The sequence below is a fragment of the Tamandua tetradactyla genome, chromosome 14 (assembly GCF_023851605.1).
Source record: "Tamandua tetradactyla isolate mTamTet1 chromosome 14, mTamTet1.pri, whole genome shotgun sequence".
Classification (NCBI taxonomy): domain Eukaryota; kingdom Metazoa; phylum Chordata; class Mammalia; order Pilosa; family Myrmecophagidae; genus Tamandua; species Tamandua tetradactyla.
This window is the reverse complement of record NC_135340.1, coordinates 89,263,743-89,286,760: the sequence shown is the minus strand read 5'-3', so window position 1 is coordinate 89,286,760 and position 23,018 is coordinate 89,263,743. Positions and strand designations below refer to the sequence as shown.

General features: G+C 41.4%; 1 protein-coding gene and 1 pseudogene across 1 annotated transcript in view; one reads left to right on the top strand and one right to left on the bottom strand.

The window, feature by feature from the left end:
• Window positions 1–23,018, top strand: part of COA8 (cytochrome c oxidase assembly factor 8) — a 56,706-nt gene that overhangs the window by 22,204 nt on the left and 11,484 nt on the right. Inside the window, exons 2-3 of the mRNA XM_077128442.1 lie at window positions 11,674–11,871; window positions 12,589–12,652. Coding sequence (XP_076984557.1) covers window positions 11,674–11,871; window positions 12,589–12,652 — 262 coding nt within the window. The remainder of the gene's footprint in view (window positions 1–11,673; window positions 11,872–12,588; window positions 12,653–23,018) is intronic.
• On the bottom strand, window positions 10,814–11,172 carry LOC143656558 (protein FAM136A pseudogene; annotated as a pseudogene).

Genomic DNA, 23,018 nt, shown 5'->3' with positions numbered 1-23,018 from the left:
GTATCTGATAAGGGGCCTCTTGGCCTACACATAGGGCTCACAGCCCCCCAGGAAGCTGGACAGATCCCACCAGAATATTAGGCTTCACGACTGCCCCATAAATGTCGGTTGAATATTTTGGGGGGAAGGGGTAGTGGTGGTGGTGCATGGTCTGGAAGTTGAACCTGGGTCTCCTGCATGGAAGGTGAGCATTCTGCTGGTTGGATTTTATATGATAATAATTGTCACTATATCTTTAACTCAGTGCTGTACAGTTTATTCTTTTCAGTGTTTGAGCATTTTTCAGTAAATTTTTTTTCTGCCAAAGTGCTACAACTCCTTTTACCTAATTTCTCAAGATTCTTTAACAATTTGAACGTCTTTTTGTTGAGATACTTTTCTAGGAACCTTTTTAAAATCTGAGAAAATCAGAATGTATTTTTCAACTTTTCTTATGTTCTTATGTAAGACTCAAAATAGTTTCTTAATGATAAGCATTATAGTGCTAATGAGATGATTATAACACGTAGTTTTAAAATAAAATATTACTCGTACAAGTATTGTCCTGAAGAAAGAGCTTGGGCACCTCCTGTGGTCAGGTGTAAGGAAAAGCTTTTTTGCACATAGAACAAAATAAATATTCTTGTATAGTTTGCATAACTTGACCTGCTGAAGTGATCGCAGAGCTTATGTAACTGTCTGAAATTGTTATGTGTTTTCTGAAATGAGTATTCATGCTAAGCTGTTACACCAAGCTTCTAACACGATCATGTTTTAAAGTCTACCTATATTTAGAATGCTTGGGAATTTGGAAGATTTGGGAAAGGTGAAGCATCTAAGATTCATTAGAGCACCCTGGAAGGAAGAAAATGAGGTGCAGGTGGATGATTCTGCATTCAGCAGTTTCCTGCCTTCCAGGTTTTTGGCTGCTTGGTCCATGCCCCTAGCAGTTAGTGGCCGACATTGGAAGCTGGTATTACCATAGCTGCATTTTGTAAATGTGACTGACCTGCAACCACTTGGTTTTCCTTCTTAGTCTATACTTGGTTCTCTCGCATAATTGTTGAGGATTGGGTCCTGGCACCTAAATGACCAACACACCCAAACTAGGGACAGGGGGGCTTAGGAGCGTGTATAAAGCTAACGCTGTTAAAACTTCTTCTGAACTCTTCCTTCTTCGCACGGCAACCCACTCTCTCCCATGCTGCCTTGAATACATCTTCCTTGATAGCTAACATTTGTTTAACTTGATCAGATTTGTAAAATTATTGTGTTATTACTAGTTTTTCATATTAAATAATCGGTAAGCAGCCATGTCAGCTGAAAAGCTGTTTTATCTTAAGTTTTACTAACCGCGCATCTCTATTATTAGTTCCTTGGAAATTGCTGTTTCAATGATAGAGTTCTGAAATATCAGTGAAGTGCCTTCTAAATGCCAAAGAAAATTGTTTTTTCTTTTAAAATGAAATTTATAGCCTCACATTTCTGGAGGCTGGATAGCCAAACTGAAGGCATCTTCCAGGCCGGGGGCTATCTGGCCTCTACAGGGGAAAGTGTTTCCTGTCTCTCCTGGCCTTGGGTCCTGTGTTATTCTCCCCTCTGTTTGTGTCCAATTTTCCCCTTTTATAAGATACCACTCAGACTGACTTAAGGGCCCGTCCTACTCCAGACTCCAGGTGACCTCATTTTAAAAAATGTATTTTGGTGAATTATATATAACAAAATTATTTTAACCATTTTTAAGTGTACAATTCTGTGATACCAAGAACACTGACAGTGTTTTGCCATTTCCACTATTTTCGTCATCCCAAGTAGAAACTTGTACCCATTAAGCAATAACTCCCCATTCCCCTGTCCTCCACCCCTTGGGACCACTATTTAGCTTTCTGCCTATGAATTTGCTTATTCTGGGTATTTCATATAAGACCAAATAAATTTTTTATATATTATGCTCGATATAGTATTCTTTTGGTCTTTGTAAGAGTTGCCATTCTTTTATTGTACTTATTGAGGTATAATTTAGTTAAAATGAACACACATTTTAAATGTACAGTTTGATGAGTTTGAGAAATGTGTAAATCTGTGCAATCACTACGCCGATAAGATCATCACTCCAAAAAGTTTCTTAATGCCTTTTCATAGTAAATCCTCCCATTTTGCACCCCAGATAACCACTGATCTGGTTACTTTTCAAGAATTTCATATAAGTTAAATCCTTCAGTGTGTTCTTCACTCTATTTGCTGTTTTTGAGATTTGTCCAGATTGTGCATGTGTCCTTTCTATTGCTGAGTAGAGTTCTAATTATTTTATGGAGACAGGCTTGCAGGATGGATCAGTTACTGAGCCACTATTGAAGATGGAATTCATGTTCAATAGGCCTTACCTTTTTTTAAATTTGATGTAAGAGATTTCCAAGTTGTTTGGTATTTTTCCCCATGATTTTAGTTACATTGATGTTTTAATAAATGGAAAGCTCTTTTGAATATTCTGCTGATCTTTTTTTTTTAATATTGGGTTTATTGATACACAATTTACATATAGTAAAATTTACTCTCGATAACATAAACTGCCACCAAAATCAATGTATAGAACATTTCCACCACCCCCAAAATTCCTTTGTGGCCAGCTCCTCCCTCTGCCCCCAGCACCTGTATTTTCCAAAATGTCTATAAATGGAAGCATGCAGAGCACTCCCTTTTGAGCCTGGCTTCTTCACTTGCATAATACATTCACTGTTCACCTGTGCTGCATGAAGTTCTCTCTTGTTGAGTCCTAGGCCATTGTATCAATGTGTCGTACTTTGTCTATCCAATCACCTGTCAAAGGACCACTAGCTTGTTCCCAGAGTTTGGTGATTATGAATAAAACTACTTTTAGACATTCACATACAGGCTTCTGTGTAAACATAGGCATTCATTCATGTGAATAATTACCTAGGAGTGGGATTGCAGGTTGTATGTTAGCATATACACTACAGACTGCCAGCTGTTTTTCCAAAGTGGCAGTAGCATTTTGAATTTGCATCTACAGTCTATAAGAGTTTAGTTATTTTACATCCTTGACAGTACTTGATATCGGAATTTTTAAAAATTTAGCGGTTCTCATAGCTGTGTAGTATCTCATTGTGGTTTTTTTTTTAACGATTTTATAAACATTCCTAATTTTCCGAATGTTTTCAGAAGGAATTATCAGACACATCCCCAGTTATAAAACACAGTGGGATAATCCACTGATACTAGCTGAACTAACATTGCCACTGAAATGCAGCAGCAGAAGGTGGTGGCCATGTGGCCTCCTGCTACAGCACCTTTCACATGACCAGAGGTGTTCTGGTTTGCAAGCTGCTGGAATATGATATACCAGAAATGGAACGCCTTTAAAAAGGGGAATTTTTTAAGTTGCACATTTACAGTTCTAAGGCCATGAAAATGTCCAAAGTAAGGCAATGCTATAGAAATGTCCAATTTAAAGCATCCAGGGAAAGAAACCTTGGTTTAAGAAGACCAATAACCTTCAGGGTTTCTTTCTTTCTCAGCTGGAAAGGCACATGGTGAACATGGCGATGTCTGCTAGCTTTCTCTCCAGGCTTCTTGTTTCATGAAGCTCCCCAAGGGCAGTCTCCTTCATCTCCAAAGGTCTCTGGCTGTGTGGGCTCTAAAGCTTTTTCCAAAATGGTTCCCTCATGAAGGGCTCCAGTAAGCAACCCCACCTTGAATGGGTGGAGACACATCTCCATGGAAACCATCTAATCAAAAGTTACCACCCATAATTGGGTTGGTCACATCTCCATGGATAATTAAAAAACTCCCACCCAGCAATACTGAATGAGGATTAAAGGACATGCTTTTCTGGGATCCACAACTGATTCAAACTGGCACAAAAGGCCATGGTCGTCTGTCATTAAGTCACTGACTCCTGGCCTTGTCAGTATTTTATATAGCTTGGTTTCAATTTTGCATATTTCACATGCAAATACAGTATTTGTTAAGAAAGACACTGGTGTGCTCCAGATGGCATACACAAACCCTGTCCAGCATGGTCTCCAGGGGTCGCTGGAAGCTGCAAACCATGCTTGAAGGAAACATTTCCAGTATCTGGGCAGGGCTTATTCCTGTCCTGTCGTGGGTCTTCACTGTCCTTGTTGGCTGCAGGAACTTTAACTTCTACTGTGAAAGGGGAGCTTTCAGGAACTCTGAGTGCTTTATAGGGCGGCCATAGGTCCGCCTCAGCATGACCTTGAGGAAACCTTGACATGGTGGAGCTGACACCCACATACCCACCCCACCCCACCCTCATCATGGTTTTCCTCTGCATTTCACTAGTAACTGAGGACATTGACCCTGTTTTGATGTGTTTATTTGCCATCTGTATATGTCATCTTTGGTGACATTCTATTCAAATATTTTGTCTTTTTTACGTTGTTTTCTTATTGTTGAGTTTTGGAAGTTCTTTATATATCCAGGAAAAGGGTCTTTATCAGCTTTGCATATGTTTTCTTCCAGTCTGTTGCTTGTCTCCTCATTTTATTAACAGTGTCTTTTGAAGATCAGAATTTTGGGGGTGGGGAGGTGGGGAAGGAATTAAATCTTAAACCAAACCACTAGGAAAATATATACAGTCTTGCAGCAGCCAGTTGGTAATGGGGCTGCCCCTCATTGCTCTAAGGGAGTCACAGCTCACGCAAGCCCCTGAGTTCCTTTGTCTCCCTTTATTGCTGCCAGGGGATTGTCTAAAGAGGGCTCCATTATTTTAGGGGGCTAAGCAGGCAATGTTCGGCTTAGGCTTTCATTTCATTCTGTTCTGTCAAAAACCAGGTCTTTCCAAATCCAGATTTACTACACTCTTAAGCAGCCAACAGATCCTCTTTCTCTGTTCATTGCTATATTTGGTATATATCCTATTAAAACTCCCTTTCCCTTCAAAGGGACAGTGTCACTAGAAGACTATGCTTTTGCTTTCTGTAAGACAGTCTCAGGGGCCATCATGACAGTCAGTGAAAGAGAAGCTCTGCTTCCTAAACCCTGTGTCACGTCACATCACCTCTCTTGTTTTTGCGTGGACTCCAGGCTGAAAGATACGTGTGAGAATTTCAAGAAAAACACATGTACATCTTCATGACAGTTAAGAATATCTACTAGGAGCCCTTCAAAGTACCCTTTCTTGAGGATCCACATCTCACACCCTATTCAAAAATTAACTCAAAATGGAGCAAAGACCTAAACATTAGATATAAGACCATAAAACTTTTAGAAGAAAATGTAGGGAAATATCATATAAATCTTATAATAGGAGGCAGTTTCCTAGATTTTACACTCAAAGCACAAGCATTGAAGAAAGAGATAAATGGGAACTCCTCAAAATTAAACACTTTTGTGCATCAAAGAACTTTGTCAAGAAAGCAAAAAGACAGCCTACACAATGGGAGACAATATTTGGAAACAATTTATCAGATAGAGGTCTAGTATCCAGAATATATAAAGATATTGTTCAACTCAGCAACAAAAAGACAAACAACCAAATTACAAAATGGGCAAAAGACATGAACAGACACTTCTCAGAAGAGGAAATACAAATGACTAAAAGTCACATGAAAAGATACTTAACTTCTGTGGCTATTAGGGAAATGCAAATCAAAACCACAATGAGATGTCATCTCACACCTACCAGAATGGCCATTATCAATAAAATGAAAACAACAAGTGCTGGAGAGATGTGGAGAAAGAGGCACACTTAACCACTGTTGGTGGGAATGTTAAAATGGTACAACCACTGTGGAAGGCAGTTTGGTGGTTCCTCGGGAAGCTAAATATAGAATTGCCATATGATCCAGCAATACCATTGCTAGGTATCTATTCAGAGGACATGAGGGCAAGGGCACAAATGAACATTTTCACAGCAACGTTTATAGCAGCATTATTTACAATTGCCAAGAGATGGAAACAGCCCAAATGTCAACAGACGAGTAACTAAACAAGCTGTGGTATATACATATGATGGAATATTATGCAACTTTAAGACAGAAAGTCATGAAGCATGTAACAAAGTGGATGACTTTGGGGACACTATGCTGAGTGAGATTAGCCAGAAACAAAAGGACAAATACTGTATGGTCTCACTGATATGAACTGACATTAATGAATGAACTTGGGGAATTTCAGTTAAGAACAGAGACCATCAGGAGATAGAAATAGGGTAGATTTGGGGTAATTGAAGCTGAAGGGATACAGATTGTTCAACAGGACTGATTGTAAATTCAGAAATGGATAGTACAATACTACCTTAATTGTAGCACAATAATGTTAGTATACAGAATGAAGCTGAATGTGAGAATGATAGAGGGAGGGCTGGGGACACAAATGAAACCAGAAGAAAAAATAGATGATTGATTTATCAGTGAATAAGAAGTGTTTGCAAAGTCCCCTTGGGGGAATGGCGAGAAAGGGGGAAAATTCAACTTCCCCATTTGGAGAATTCCTGATATACCTGCTGGCAGTGGAGACAACCAAATGAATAGGCCGAGCACTCGATCTTGGGTTTTGTTTATATGAAACTTATCCCCACATAGGATAGACTAAACGTACTTAAAATTAGGCCTAAAGAAAAAAAAAAAAAACTAGGCCTGTCACCTGACGAGAACCTCTTTTATTGCTCAGATGTAGCCTCTCTCTGTCAGCCAACACAGCAAGCAAACTCACTGCCCTCCCCCTTTCTACGTGGGACATGACTCCCAGGGGTGTAAAACTCCCTGGCAATGTGGGACAGAAATCCTAGAAGGAGCTGGGACTCAGCATCAAGGGATTGAGAAGACCTTGTAGACCAAAAGGGGGAAGAGAGAAATGAGACAAAATAAAGTGTCAGTGGCTGAGAGATTTCAAACAGAGCGAGGAGGTTATCCTGGAGGTTATTCTTACACATTTTATAAATAACCCCTTTTTAGTTTAAGGTGTATTAGAGAGGCTAGAGGGAAGTGCCTGAAGCTGTAAAGCTGTATTCCAGTAGCCATGTTTCTTGAAGATGAATGTATAATAATACAGCTTTCTCAATGTGACTGTATGAAAACCTTGTGTCTGATGCTCCTTTTATCCACGATATTGACAGATGAGTAAAACATATGGATTAGAAATAAATAATAAAGGGAATAAATGTTAAAATGAGTAGATTGATATACTAGTGAACAATGAAAGGGAGTGGTAAGGGGTATAGAAAAAAATAGGGGGAGCAAAGGCTAAAATATATTGGGTAGAGGGAAATACTAGTGGTCAATGAGAGGAAGAGGTAAGGGGTATGATATGTATGAGGGTTTTTTTTCTTTTTATTTCTTTTTCTGGAGTGATGCAAATGTTCTAAAAAATGATCATGGTGATGAATATACTACTATGTGATGATATTGTGAGCCATTGATTGTACAACATGCATGGAACATTTGTATATTAAGAATGTTCACCTTTGGAGGGAGGAGCCAAGATGGCGGCTCAGCAATGTGCGCGTTTTAGTTTGTCCTCCAGAACAACTACTAAATAACCAGAAACAGTACCGAACAGCTCTTGGAGCCACGTCAGTGACTGGACACACAGCGTACCCCAGTTGGGACCAGCTGGACTGGCTGCAAGCCCCCCCCAAAACTGTGAGTTCCCCAAGCTGCGGCGGCCAGCGGCCGGCACCCCTCCCCCACAGGCGACTTCCCAGAGGGAAAGGAAAGAGACTCTAAACCTGGTCAAGGCAGAGGTCGCTCATTGGGCTCACGGAAAAAGAGGAAAGGGGAGGAAACGGAGGCTTTAGTGGCTGTGTCTCTATGGAGACTTGGCAGCCTCTGGATTCAGCAGCAGGACTTCTCAGGCTGCAACTGCCCCAGGCATAGGCGGAAATGGGCTGCTTTCAGGGCTGTCCCCCACCTGTGACTTCCCCAGGAGAGGGGTGAAGCCCAACGCAGGTGGAATCCCTCCCTCAAGGAATTCAGACCCCAGGGCTTGGCAATTTGAAGCCATTAAAACCAGCCTATAACCTCTCCTCCGTCTCCACCATGCCCCCAGCAGGGAGAATCTTCCAAAGTTAAAAGTGCCACAACATCTTTTGCTGGTGCGACCCGCAGGCAGACGTGCCACATACTGGGCAGGATAAGAAAAACAGAGCCCAGAGACTTCACAGGAAAGTCTTTTAACCTTCTGGGTCTCACCGTCAGGGAAAACTGATGCAGGTGACTCCTTGCCCCTGATAGGGGGCCAGTTTAGTCCGGGAAAACCCGGCTGGAGTCTATAATACCTATGTAGACCCTCCTAAGGGTGGGGAGGGAAAAGGCACCATACAAGCAGGGCGAGAAACAAGAAAACAAGAACTGAAAAATTATCCTCTGTTAAACAAAACCTAAGCTAGAGGTCCAGAAAAAGCTGAACTGAAGGTCAAAGAACAGATAGACAACAAATTCATCTAGCAAGAAAACCCTAGGTAAGAGAAGTGAAAGCAATCACCAGAATAAACTAATTAAGGTAATTAAATGTCTAGACACCAGCAAAAAATAACAAATCACACCAGGAAAATTGAAGATATGGCCCAGTCAAAGGAACAAACCAATAGTTCAAATGAGATAGAAGAGCTGAAACAACTAATTCAGAATATATGAACAGACATGGAAAACCTCATCAAAAACCAAATCAGTGAATTGAGGGAGGATATGAAGAAGGCAAGGAATTAACAAAAAGAAGAAATGGAAAGTCTAAAAAAGACAAATCACAGAACTTATGGGGATGAAAGATATAGTAGAAGAGATGAAAAAAACAATGGAAACCTACAATGGTAGATTTCAAGAGACAGAGGTTAGGATTAGTGAACTGGAGGACGGAACATCTGAAATCCGACAAGATACAGAAACTATAGGGGAAAAAATGGAAAAATATGAGCAGGGACTCAGGGAATTGAATGATAATATGAAGCGCACAAATATATGTCTTGTGGGGGTCCTGGAAAGAGAAGAGAAGGGAAAAGGAGGAGAAAAACTAATGGAAGATATTATCAATGAAAATTTCCCAACTCTTATGAAAGACCTAAAATTACAGATCCAAGAAGTGCAGCGTCAGGTAGGACATGAGATTTTGTTGGTTTGTCCAGAGTGATGCCCTAATGAATCCCAGAGTGATTTGATCAGTGAGTGGAAAAGTATCTGCAAAGCCCCCTTCGGGGAGTGGTGAGAATGGGGAGAAATTCAACTTCCCAAGTTGAATTCTTGATATTCTCACAAACAGTGTGGACAACCAAAGCTATAGGCTGAGCCCCCCAGTCTTGGGGCTTGTTCATATGAAACTTAACCCCGCAAAGGATAGGTCAAGTCTACTTAAAATTTAGGCCTAAGAGTCAACCCCAAGAGAGCCTCTTTTGTTGCTCAGATGTGGCCCCTCTCTCCAGCCAACACAACGAGCAGTCTCACCACCCTACCCCTCTCTACGTGGGACATGACTACCAGGGGTGTGGACCTTCCTGGCAATGTGGGACAGAGATCTTGGAATGAGTGGAGACTCAGCATCAAGGGATTGAGGAAAACCCTAGAATGAGCTGAGACTTAGCATCAAGATATTGAGAAAACCTTCTCGACCAAAAGAGGGAAGAGGGAAATGAGACGAAGTGTCAATGGCTGAGAGATTCCAAACAGAGCCAAGAGGTTATCCTGAAGGTTATTCTTATGCATCAAGTAAATATCATCTTGCTATTCAAGATGTAATGGAGAGGCTGGAGGGACCTGCCTGAGAATGTAGAGCTGTGTTCCAGTAGCCATGTCTCTTGATGATGACTGAATAATGATACAGCTGTAACAATGTGACTGCGTGATTGTGAAAACCTTGTGTCTGATGCTCCTTTTATCTACCTTGTCAACAGACGAGTAGAACATATGGAATAAAAATAAATAATAGGGGGAAGAAATGTTAAAATAAATTTAGTTTGAAATGCTAGTGATCAATGAAGGCAAGGGATAAGGGGTATGATAGGTATAATCTTTTTTTTTTCTTTCCGGTGTTCGTTTCATTTCTTTTTCTATTGTCTTTTTGTTTCTTTTTCTGAATTAATGCAAGTGTTCTAAGAAATGATGAATATGCAACTAGGTGATGATATTGTGAATGACTGATTATGTATGTTTTATTTTGTTTCTTATTTTTTTAATTAATAAATAAAAAAAAGAATGTTCACCTTTGTACGTTGTTTTGGTTTGATTAAAAAGAAACTACCTTTTCTCACTACTCCACTTCTTAAACAATTTCAGGCCCTTGTGTATAAAACAAAATCAAGTATATCAAAGACCCATAAACCTTTGTTTCCCCTTCTAAATTAGTGACCTCATGGATTTTGTTTTACAATGGAAAATGGTGTGATAATACTTCTGGTCAAACAGAGGTTGGCAACAATCAGAAATAGCCCTCCTCAAACAGCAAGTTGGAGAAAACTGCCATCCTGTTGGTAGCCGTGTACCAAGAACTGGGTATGCTGGAGACTCGGTGAGGCTTTTGTGACAAGAGAAGCATGGGCCACATGTAATTTAGGCTTTAAAAAACACTGCTGGGTGGGCCACAGTGGCTTAGCAGGCAGAGTTCTCACCTGCCATGCTGGAGACCTGGGTTCAATTCCCAGTGCCTGTCCATGCAAAAAACGAAACACACAAGCAAAAAATTCCTGTGCTATCTCAGATCCGTATTTTAGCACGTTTTTTTCCATTTCGTTTTTATGAAGTATATAAAGGAGCCAGGTGACATATTCCTTAACCTTGCTGCCATCCTTAATTTCTTCATTCATAAGCTTCACTGAAAAGACCCAAATCCCAGTCCTCTTTTGTAAAGATTCCTGCCTCATTGCTCACAGCGCTAGCAATGACCCTGATTTCCCCGTGGATGACAGAGACTCCTCCTTTTTCTTGGTCATGGATGGGGCGAGGTTCATGTGGCCATTCACACACTTAGTCACAGCCCTCCAGTTGCCGCTTCATCTGAAGCTCCTTGCTCCCTGCATCCATCGAGTCTTTGGCTTTGTCGCTGCAATGCTTGGTGCACCTGGTCAGGCGGTCCTGGGACTTTTACAGCTCAGTGGTCACCAGGGCTTGGCCTGCGCCAGAGGCGCTGGCAGCGCTCAGTGCACTTTTGCACCTGCTGCATGGATGCCTGGCTGTCCTCACAGCAGCTGGCGCTGCACGGGAACACATAGGCCATCTTCCACATGATCCCTTTCGCCAGAATCTTCACCGTGGATCCACCACCTCCTGCACGTGGTGCCCCCCTAAGAGCAGAAATTCTTTAATTTAACTTTGGTAAAGTCCAGTTTATCTATTTTTTATTTTTTAGATCTTGCTTTGGGTATTGTGTCTAGTTAATCTTTGCCTAATCTAAGGTTGCACGGTTTTCTTTTTAGAGTTTTACAGTTTACATTTAGGTTTTTAATCCATTTTGATTTAATTGTTATAATATGGTATGAGATGTGGGTTGTGTTTTGTTTTTTTTGGTTTTTTTTTGCACTAGGATGTGAAATTGTTCCAGGACCATTTGTTGAATATGTTCAATATAATGTTATTATTAATAATACTTATATTTCTTTAGAATTTGGACATTCCCTGGGCATATAGTCTTAATAGGGATATGATAATAGGGATTTTAAGAAATCTAGAGTATTTTATACTGTGATTCATTTAGTTGTATGCGTTAATCCCATGCATTTTGTTAAAGGTCTCAAGATTCTGCCCTCCCAAAAACTCTAGCCATGATTGGATAGGACCCCCAGATAAATATTCAAATCTTCGACCTGTTCAGTTTCACATCCCTGAAAATGAATCACCATTGGAACAAAAGCTGAGAGAATTAAGACGAGAAACACAAGAATGGAATCAACAATTCTGGGCAAACCAGAATTTGACCTTTAGTAAGGTAAGTTTAGATTTTAGATTAGAGTGTGAAATAATACAGTTGGCCACATGGGGGTGCTGAATCTTTAGTATTTGCTTTGCCTGCACGTGCCTGTGTGTGTGTGTGTTGCGCACAGTGGATATACATACAATTTTTGAAAGTTACTTGTAGCTATATGTAAGATATATTGGTCATTCGTAGAATCACAGACCTTGAAACTTTCAAGGAAGTTACCTGGCATCCTCAATTGTAAAATTAAAAGCAGAGTCAGAATTAGGACTGCCTGTTTCACCCACAGAGTTCATTTTATTTGTGTGTATTTATATTTATAAAAATATGGGTTTAAAGGATGTGTTGTCCTAAGAATTCAAAGTTCTTAACAGTATACTCATAATTAAAATAAGGTATATGAGGAAAAAGTATAAATATTCCATTCCAGCTAGAAGAAAAGCACCTAATTTTAGTGTTTGTCCATGTGGGTGGGCTAAATCATGTGGAGTCTACTTATCTTATTCTATGGATTTACAAGCAAACACAGCCTCCCAAAATTTATTGAGCACCTCATTTTCAAGTCCTATTTCAAGCATGAAACTTTTAACCAAATTCACATGGTTTAAAATGGGCTTTGAGATGGGCCATTTCTCAGAAAGTCCACATCCCAACTTTGCCATAACACTGGGCAGTGTTCTAACTAAAGAGACATGGAAAGAAGAGATCATGATAGTTGTCTTCTTTTAGGAAAAAGAAGAATTTATTCACTCAAGATTAAAAGCTAAAGGCCTGGGATTGAGAGCTGAAACAGGTTAGTACATCTGATCTTTTTCTCTGAGCACTGTTTTTGCTTGTGCAGGCACATTAAGTGATAAGAAGAAAAGGGTATTGAGCGAAGGAGAAAATTCGGGAGGCAAGTGGGGCCTCCTTTGGGGTGGGCAGCCCTCCTCCTGCAAGGCCTTGCGGCTGCCTCTGACATTCACAAGGCCTTTTCTGTTCCCGTGGTTTCCTCATTTGCCTTTAGGGGCCGCTTTTCCTGTGCTTACTCCTTACCACTGTGTTCCCAGGTATCTGACCTTGGGTCTCTCTTCTCTCTGGTAGTAGACATCACAGTTTTATTAGCTCATTCTGTTAGTCTGTGCCAAGGTCCTGCAGTCTCTGCCACCTCTGTCCCATGGAGACGTACTCCTTTTTCTGGATCTCTGATCTCAGTTCTGGTCCCACCTATTGACATGAGTCAGGCACTGGGACATCAGCCCCAAAGCCTTTTTCCTCATGCCTTCATCTGGCTTCCAGGTTTACCTCTGAAATGTTTCTCAACTCTTTTGCTGCTGCTGTTGTTTTGGTTCAGCCCCTTGATAATTCTCCCCTGCCGTTTGAGAGCTGGATCCATTTTCTAGGAAGAGCCAGACAGTAAGTAGTTGTAGCCTTAGTGAGCCATATGGTCTCTGTGGCAGCAGTTTACCTCTGCCCTTGTAAGTGCAAAGGACCCATAGGAAATACAGAAACAAATGGGCATGGCTGTGTTCCAATAAAACTTGATTCACAAAACCAGGTGCCAGGCCAGCTTTGGCCTGCAGGCTATAGTTTGTCAACTCCTTCTTTAGATCCATTCTTTGCTTTGTAGCCAAACTTCCACCCAAAATGCAAATCCTCCAGGTGCTGTGCAGCTTAGATTCTTGAGCAAGTCCCTGTGACTGCAGAATTAAAAGCTGCACTCCTCAGCCTGGCTCACCCACCCACGCCTGGCCTCCACGCCTCTCCCTTGATGTGTCAGGGATACCAGACTGCATTTAGCTCCCTCTACCTGCTGTGCTGTCATTTGTTTTTGGATGGAAAATCTAGTGCTCAAAATAGCCCTCAGTGGTCTTCTTTTGGTGTTGATGTTAGGCCTGAATAATATTCCATACTGTCAAAACATCATTCTGAAGGAAAATCCAAACCATCAATCCCACAAGCCAAGGCTACCATGGACCTAAGCACCATCAGTCACCAGTTCATCCACGGCCTTGCCTAGGTTCCCTTAGAAGAGGGTTGGGCAAGGTAGGGCGGCCCCCCAGGTGGGGAGCACGTGTCCCATGCACAGTGTGCAGGTTTGCTGTCAGCCACATGGACTCTCTGAAAGCACAGGCTCTGGGAAGGCAGGCACAAGCTGGAGAGTGGGCTGGGGCCACACCAGGAAGCACAAGAGTCATAGCTCACAGTTTTGGAGCCTGACTACGTCCTGGGGAGTATGCGTGTATCATCTCTCTTTCCCACAATGACTTAATGAAGTAGACACTTCCAATAAAATTTTAGCACATGAACTAAGTCCATTTCTAGTCTGGTTACACTAAAATAAATAAATAAAAAAGGGAGAGAGGAAAAGAAGCATCAGGTGAGGTATTGGTTCTGTCATCTGTTTAAACACTTACATGGCTGCATCGATTAAAATGGGGGAGCACAGGTGTGCGAGCTCAGTGGGCTAAAGTATAACTACCACATACATACACAGATGCCCTTAATCTCTGAGTTAGAGTTCTCAACACTCTTGAGAGGAGAGGTTTGTTTAATAAATGATGTTGGAAATAACTAATTACTTTGGCTCACCCCAAATAAATTGAGATTCATTCCCTCTATAATATGAATATATTTCAAATGGATCAGTCATTTAATGATTAAGCACCAATTAGTTATGAATTGAAAAGTAAAATCAAAGCTCCTAATTGTAGAAGGGCTAATATAATATGGTTGGGTATTCGTTATCTGGAGGGATAATGATTTCTTAAGCCTGACAGTAAAGGCAGATTTAAGAACCTAATATGGAAAGCATCTTGTATTAGGACGTCTTTGTATGTAGCTTTCCTGGTCAGGAGGTGACTTGGAGCCCAGGGGCTGAATGGATCCGGGCTGCAGCATGTACCCAGCACTACAACTAGAGGAATCCTGGGACATCTTCGTTCTCTTGCTCAAACCTCTCTCCACAACTATTTCAGTTTTCTCTTGTCACAAACAGGCTGTCTCTGCCTCCCAAGTTCAAAGAAGTTGCTGGCCTAAGGCTTGCCTCTGTTTTCCCCAACCCAGATTCCCTGGTGGGGGCAGAGCCGATGGAGGTGCCCCTGAATCAGCAGTGGTGGAGGAGGGGGACGTCGTGTTGAGTGAGCATGGCTGCTGCCATGGAAACGCAGGATGGAGGAGGCGGGAGGATGGTGTCCTGCAAACTGGAGGGCTGGGCAGACAAAGGGATCAGTGTCCGGGGAACAAGGAGAATGAAGGATGAACAGCAGGTGGGGGAGTGAATGCAGCAAACCTGACAGCAGCAATCAGGGCTTTATGAAAAGTCTGATGGATCTGTAGACCTGACAAAAACCCCTAAAGACAGATACCATGGCTGCAGGAAGAAAATTCCCAATGTTACTGTGCATCTTAAAATAGCGACAGTAGCCAAAAGATGGAAGCAGCCCAAGTGTCCATCAGCTTATGAATAAATAAACAAAATGTAGCCTATCCAGTGCAATGGAAGGTCTTTCAGCAGAAAAAAGGAATGAAGGCCTCGTGTGCCATATCCTGGAAGCCATCACATTGAGTGAAAAAAGCTAGACACAAAAGGACAAATCATTTATAATCGCATTGATTTGAAGTAATTAGAATAAGCAAATGCAAAGGTTTAGAATCTAGAATACAGGTTACCAGGCGAAGAGGGAATAGGGAATGGAGAGTTAATGCTTAATTGGTAGAGTTTCTGTTTGGGGTGATGGAAAAGCTTTGGCAATGGATGGTGGTGAAGGAAGCATAACTTTGTGAATATAATTAACAGCAAGGAATTGTGTATTTGAAAGTGGGGAAAATAAGAAATTTTAAGTTATGTATAAGTTACCAGGAGAAAAAAAAAGCCATAGAACTGTACAACACAGGAGTGAACCCTAACGTAAACTGTGGCCTTTACTTAGTAGTACAGTTATGATAATATTGCATTTATGCACCAGGTATGGTGCTGACATTCTCACACAGGGCAGGTAGTTGGCCAGAAACAAGGCCAAGCTATAGGGTGTGCGGAGAAACAAGCAGGGGAGTAGGAAGGAGAGGGAGTGGGGGGCGTTGCCTGGTGCAGTTCGAGAAGGCCTTTCCGGGGAGGAGGCTGCTTGGGAGAGAATCTTCCAGGCCAAGGGAACTGGTGTTGTACAGAAGTGCCCAGTCAGGACGAGCTGGTTTTCCAGGAGCAGCAGGAAGGCCAGCCCAGTGAGAGGGATAAATACACTTGAATAAACTACCATCTTTCCAAGTCATGCTGAGTCTCTCCTAAGCACCAGGCCCTGCATAGACGAAGCACTGATTCTGTCCCTAGTTGGTTGTTCAGCAAGGACACAACCACCTTGAGCATTTGTTTCTGCATTCGTGTGAGTAAAAGGGACCCCAAACCCTTTCTCGCCTTTGCAGAAACATGCCCTGGGGTTAGCATCCGAATTCAGTCTCTGTGTCTCTAAAATCCCGATAGAGTTGGAACATCAGCAGCAGCTGTGTTACCAGCTACAAGTGACCTGCACGGGAGGAGGTGAGTGAGCCGTGCACACCTGATCCAGTGGGGTGCTGGAGAAGCCCTGTCATCACAGCAGCCCATTGAGCCAGGCCCCCAGCCCTGCAGTTCCTGTTGGGGCTTGGGGCTTCCGAGTCAGAGCACCCCTCCCATGGGTGGTCTCCTCTCCTTGTGGCTGGCTGGCTGGAGCTTGGCCCCTGACATTCTGTGCTTCTTGTCCTATGCCTTCCTGCAACGTGAGTAAGTAGTTGCCAGCTGTGGCCTTTCCCGGTCTTGTGCATGAGTGTGAGCCTGGGCAGCGGGCACTGGCACCAGCTTCTCCCGCCAGACGGTGAGCACCAAGGAGCATGGGACGGGAGTGGAGCCAGTGTAGGCCAGAATCTACCCCGAGAGGTGCGTGGGCCGTCCAACCAGGCACTCGAGTTAGGAAACTTCATTTCCTAGTACTGTGGCCCACAGGTTTTTGTTTTTTGTTTGCAAGGTTGGGGTAACATGTTTATAACATAAAATTTGCTATTTTAACCATTTTTAAGTATAATTTAGTGGCATTAATCATATTGATAATGCTAGGCTACCATCTTTTCTATGTATCACCAAGACTTTTCCATCACCCCAAACAGAAACTCTGTGTCTGTAAAGCAGTGACTCCCCCTACTCCCTTTCTCCCAACTCCTGGTAATCGCTAATATACTTTCTGTCTCTGTAAGTTTACTTGTTCTAGATATTGCATGTTTATATAATCATACAATGTTTGTCCTTTTGCATCTGGCTTATTTCGCTGAGCATAATAGTTTCAAAGTTCATCTACATTGTATTATGTACCAGCACTTCACGTTTTTTTTTAAATTTTGTAATTTAAAAAAATATATAACAACAAACATTCTTAACTTTTGATCATTCCGTTCTGCATATGTATTCAGTAATTCACAATATCATCACATAGTTGCGTATTCATCATCATGATCATTTCTTAGAACATTTGCATCAATTCAGAAAGAGAAATAAAAAGACAACAGAAGAAAATTCATACATACCTTACCCCTTACCCCCCCTTTCATTGATCATTAGCATTTCAATCTAAGTTTATTTTAACATTTGTTCCTGCTATTATTTATTTTTATTCCGTATGTTTTACTCGTCTATTTATAAGGTAGATAAAAGGAGCATCAGACACAAGGTTTTCACAATCACAGAGTCACATTGTGAAAGCTACATAATTTTACAGTCACCTTCAAGAAACATGGCTACTGGAACATAGCTCTACATTTTTAGGCACTTCCCTCCAGCCTCTCCATTACATCTTGGCTAACAAGGTGATATCTATTTAATGCATAAGAATAACCTCCAGGATAACCTCTCGACTCTGGAATCTCTCAGCCATTGATACTTTATTTTGTCTCATTTTACTCTTCCCCTTTTGGTCGAGAAGTGTTTCTTAATCCCTTAATGGTTAGTCCCAGCTCATTCTAGGATTTCTGTCCCACTTTGCCAGGAAGATCCACACCCCTGGGAGTCATGTCCCATGTAGACAGGGGGAGGGCAGTGAGTTTGCCTGTTGTGTTGGCTAAGAGAAAGAGGATCTTGGGAGTGACTCTTAGGTCTAATTTTAAGTAGCCTTGACCTATGCTTTGTGGGGTTAAGTTTCAGATGAACAACCCCCGAGACTGGAGACTCAGCCTATTGCTTCAGTTGACCCCACTGCTTGTGAGAATATCAAAAATTCAACTTGGGGAGGTTGAATTCTCCCCCTTTCTCACCATTCCCCAAAAGGGACCTAGCAAATACTTTTTTAAAAAAATTATTTTATTTTATTTTTTAAATAGCAAAAAAACACCAAATGCAAACATTCCAATTTTGATCATTCCATTCTATATATATAATCAGTAATTCACAATATCATCACATAATTGCATGTTCATCATCCTGATCATTTCTTGGAACATTTGCATCTATTCAAAAAAAGAAATAAAACCAGGAAAAAAATTTATACATACCATACCCGTTACCCCTCCCTTTCTTTGATCACTAGCATTTCAAATTAAATTTATTTTAACATTTGTTCCCCCTATTATTTATTTTTATTCCATATGTTCCTCTCATCTGTTGACGAGGTAGATAAAAGGAGCATCAGACACAAGGTTTTCACAATCACACAGTCACATTGTGAAAGGTATATCAGTATACAGTCATCTTCAAGAAACATGGCTACTGGAACACAGCTCTACATTTTCAGGCAGTTCCCTCCAGCCTCTCCATTGCATCTTGATTAACAAGGTGATATCTACTTAATGCGTAAGAATAATGTCCAGGATAACCTCTCTACTCTGTTCGGAATCGCTCAGCCACTGACCCTTTGTCTCATTTCACTCTTCCCCCTTTTGGTCGAGAAGGTTTTCTGAATCCCTTGATGCTGAGTCTCAGCTCATTCTAGAGTTTTTCTCAATCCCTTGATGCTGAGTCTCAGCTCATTCTAGAGTTTTTCTCAATCCCTTGATGCTGAGTCTCAGCTTATTCTAGGATTTCTGTCCTATGTTGCCAGGAAGGTCCACACCCCTGGGAGTCATGTCCCACGTAGACAGAGGGAGAGTGGTGAGTTTGCTTGTTGTGATGGCTGGAGAGAGAGGCCACATCTGAGCAACAAAAGAGGTTCTCTTGGGGGTGACTCTTAGGCCAAATTTCAAGTAAGCTTGACCTATCCTTTGTGGGGTTAAGTTTCATATGAACAAACCCCAAGACTGGGGGCTCAGCCTATAGCTTTCATTGTCCATACTGCTTGTGAGAATATCAAGAATTCAACTTGGGGAAGTTGAATTTTCCCCCTTTCTCACCATTCCCTAAAGGAGACTTTGCAAGTACTTTTTTATTCACTGTTCAAATCACTCTGGGATTTATCGGGGCATCACTCTGGACAAACCAACAAAATCTCATGTCCTACCTAAGGTTCCATGTACTTACGCTGTTCAATTAAGCTGTCTACATAAGTTATATTAGGAAATGCACTAGTCAAAATATAAATTTTGTACCAAATAAATATTTTTTGCTTTAGTCTCACACATAAGTTGAAATTTTAAAATATTAATTACCATCTATTTTTAGCACCCTGCAGTAATGACATTCCTTTGTTCTTCCTCATGCAAAAACATTTTTAAAATTTGTACATTTAGTCACTATCATTATACACTCTAGGCATTCCTAGATTATATCATCTCAGTCTTTATTGTCCATCTTTCTATCTGATTTCATTTGTGCCTCCAGCCCTCCTCCCTCTATCATTCTCACATTCAGCTTCATACAGTGTTTTAACATAATTGTATTACTGTTAGGTAATATTGTGCTATTCATTTCTGAGTTTTTACAGTCAGTTCTGTTGCATAATCTGTATCCCTTCAACTCTAATTACCCATTATCTTACCCTATTTCTATCTCCTGATGGTCTCTGTAACCAATGAAATTCTCCAAATTTATTCGCTAATGTCAGTTCATATCAGTGAGACCACACAGTATTTGTCCTTTCCTTTCTGGCTAATCTCACTCAGCATAATATCCTTAAAGTCCATCCATGTTGTTGCATACTTCATAACTTCATTCTGTCTTACAGCTGTACAATATTCCATCATATGTATATATGCAGTGTGTTTAACCACTCATCTGTTGATGGACATTTTGGCTGTTTCCATCTCTTGTCAATTGTAAATAATGCTGCTATAAACATTGATATGCAAATGTCCGTTTGTGTCCTTGCCCTCATGTCCTCTGAGTAGATACCTAACAATGGTGTTGCCAGGTCATATGGCAATTCTATATTTAGCTTCCTGAGGAACTGTCAAACTGCCTTCCACAGCGGTTGTACATTTGACATTCCCACCAACAGTGGATAAGTGTGCCTCTTTCTCCACATCCTCTCCAGCACTTGTTTTCTATTTTATTGATAATGGCCATTCTGGTGGGTGTGAGATGATATCTCATTGTGGTTTTGATTTGCATTTTCCTAATAGCCAGGAAGTTGAGCATCTTTTCATGTGCCTTTTGACCATTTGTCATATCTAATATATGTCATATCTAATTTTTCTTCTTTTTACCTTTACTGATAGTCTTCATTTCTGTACTCTCCTCCACACCTCTCTCTCCTGTCTTTTCGTATCTGCCTCTAGTGCTCCCTTTAGTATTTCTTGCAGATCCAGTCTCTTGGTCACAAATTCTCTCAGTGAATTTTTGCCTGAAAATGTTTTAATTTCTCCCACATTTTTGAAGGGCAATTTTGCTGGATATAGAATTCTTGGCTGGTGGTTTTTCTCTTTTAGTAATTTAAATATATCATCCCACTGTCTTCTCTCCTCCATGGTTTCTGCTGAGAAATCTACATATAGTCTTATTGGGCTTCCCTTGTATGTGATGGATTGCTTTTCTTTTAGTGCTTTCAAGATTCTCTCTTTCTCTTTGATGTCTGACATTTTGATTAGTAAGTGTCTTGGAATACGTCTATTTGGATGTATTCTGATTGGGGTATGCTGCACTTCTTGGATCTGTAATTTTAAGTCTTTCATAAAAGTTGGGAAATTTTCAGTGATAATTTACTCCATTAATTTTTCTCCTCTTTTTCCCTTCACTTCTCCTTCTGGGATACCCATAACATGTATATCCCTGTGCTTCATGTTGTCATTCAGTTCCCTTATTCCCTGCTCGTATTTTTCCATTCTTTTCCCTATATTTTCTTTTGCTTGTCAGATTTCAGGTGTTCCACCCTCCAGTTCACTAATCCTATCTTCTGCCTCTTGAAATCGGACATTGTAGGTTTCCATTGTTTTTTTTTATTTTTATTTTTTTTATCTCTTCTACTGTGCCTTTCATTCCCAGAAGTTGTGTGATTTGTTTTTTCAGACTTTCGATTTCTTCTTTTTGTTCATTCCTTGCCTCCTTTATATCCTTCCTCAATTCATTGATTTGATTTTTGATGAGGTTTTCCATGTCTGTTCAAACAGTCTCAGTTAATTGTTTCAACTCCTGTATCTCATTTGAATTGTTGGTTTGTTCCTTTGACTGGGCCATATCTTCAGTTTTCTTGGTGTGATTCATTATTTTTTGCTGGCGTCTAGGCATTTAATTATGTTATTTAGTTTATTCTGGAACTTGTTTTCACTTGTTTTACCTAGGATTTTCTTGCTGGATGACTTTGTTGTCTATCTGTTCTTTGACATTCAGTTCAGCTTATTCTGGACCATTAGCTTAGGTTTTGTTTAACAGAGCAGAATTTTTCAGTTCTTGTTTTCTTGTTTCTTGCCCTGCCTGTATGGTGCCTTTTTCCCCCCACCCTTAGGAGGGTCTTCTTAGGTATTATAGACCCCAGCCAGATTTTCCCAGACCAAACTGGCCTTCTGTCAGGTGGAAAGCATCACCTGTATCAGTTTTCCCTGAGGGTGAGACCCCACAGGTTGAAAGACTTTCCTGTGAAGTCTCTGGACTCTGTTTTTCTTATCCTGCCCAGTATGTGGTGCTTGTCGGCTTGTCACCTTATCATCATAACGTGATGTGGTACCTTTAACTTTGGCAGACTCTCCCTGTTGGGGTGTGGTGGAGACAGAGAAGAGGTTGTAGGCTGGCTTTAATTGCTTCAAATTTCCAATCCCTAGGGTCTGAATTCCTTGAGGGAGGGAATCCACCTGAGCTGGGCCCCACCCCTCTCCTGGGGAAGGCACAGGCTCCACACAAGCTGTCAGACAAGCTTGTTTCTGCCCAGCCTGGAGCAGTGAGCTTGTGAAGCCATGCTGCTGTATGCAAAGGCAGTCAAACTGTAGAAACACAGCCACAAAAAAAGAAAGAGAAAAATCCTTCTCAGAGCAGGACCCCCATTCCTCAGGTTTGCCAATCAAGAGCGTAAGTTGGTATGTTGCTTTGTGTACTTTGAGATCCTATGTGCCCCCTCCTTTCCTTCAGGGCCCAGACCCTTTCAAATATTATGTGCTATCCCTCTAAAAACACTGTTTCTTTTTCCATCAGTTCTGCCCCCTCGGTGCCAGGGCAAAAATCATCAACCTTCACTTTGACCAGGTTCAGCTGAGCTGCAGCCTATTTTTAGTAGTCAGAATTTGTGAATTAATTCCACAATTGAAGCTTAGTTGAGCTCAGCCCCTGCTGCTGGTAAACTGTCTTTCCTTTCCCCTCTGGCAAGCAGCCTGTGGGGGAGGTGCACTGGCCACTGTGGCTTTGGGAACTCACGGTTCTAGGGGGGCTCGCAGCCGGTCTAGCTGGGCCAGACTGGGGTACACTGTGTGTCTGGTTACTGACATGGCCCCAGCAGTTGCTCTCTGCTGTTCCTGGGTATTTAGTAGCTGTTCTGGAGGATGAACTAAATCCCACATCTTGCTAAGCTGCCATCTTGGCACTCTCTCCTGCAAATAACCAGCACTTCCCTTTTAATGGCTGAGTAATATTCCATGGTATGTGCATGTCACTTTTGTTTATTCATCCAGCAGTCAGTGGACCCTTTGTCAATAATGCTGCTATGAACATTAGCATACAAGTAACTGTAAGTAAATACCCAGGAGAGAATTGCCAGGTCTTATGGTAATTCTACATTTAACTCTTTGAGGAACTGCCAAACTGTTTTCTACAGCAGATGTATCATTTTACCTTTCCACCAGGAGTACCCACAGGTTCCAGTTTCTCC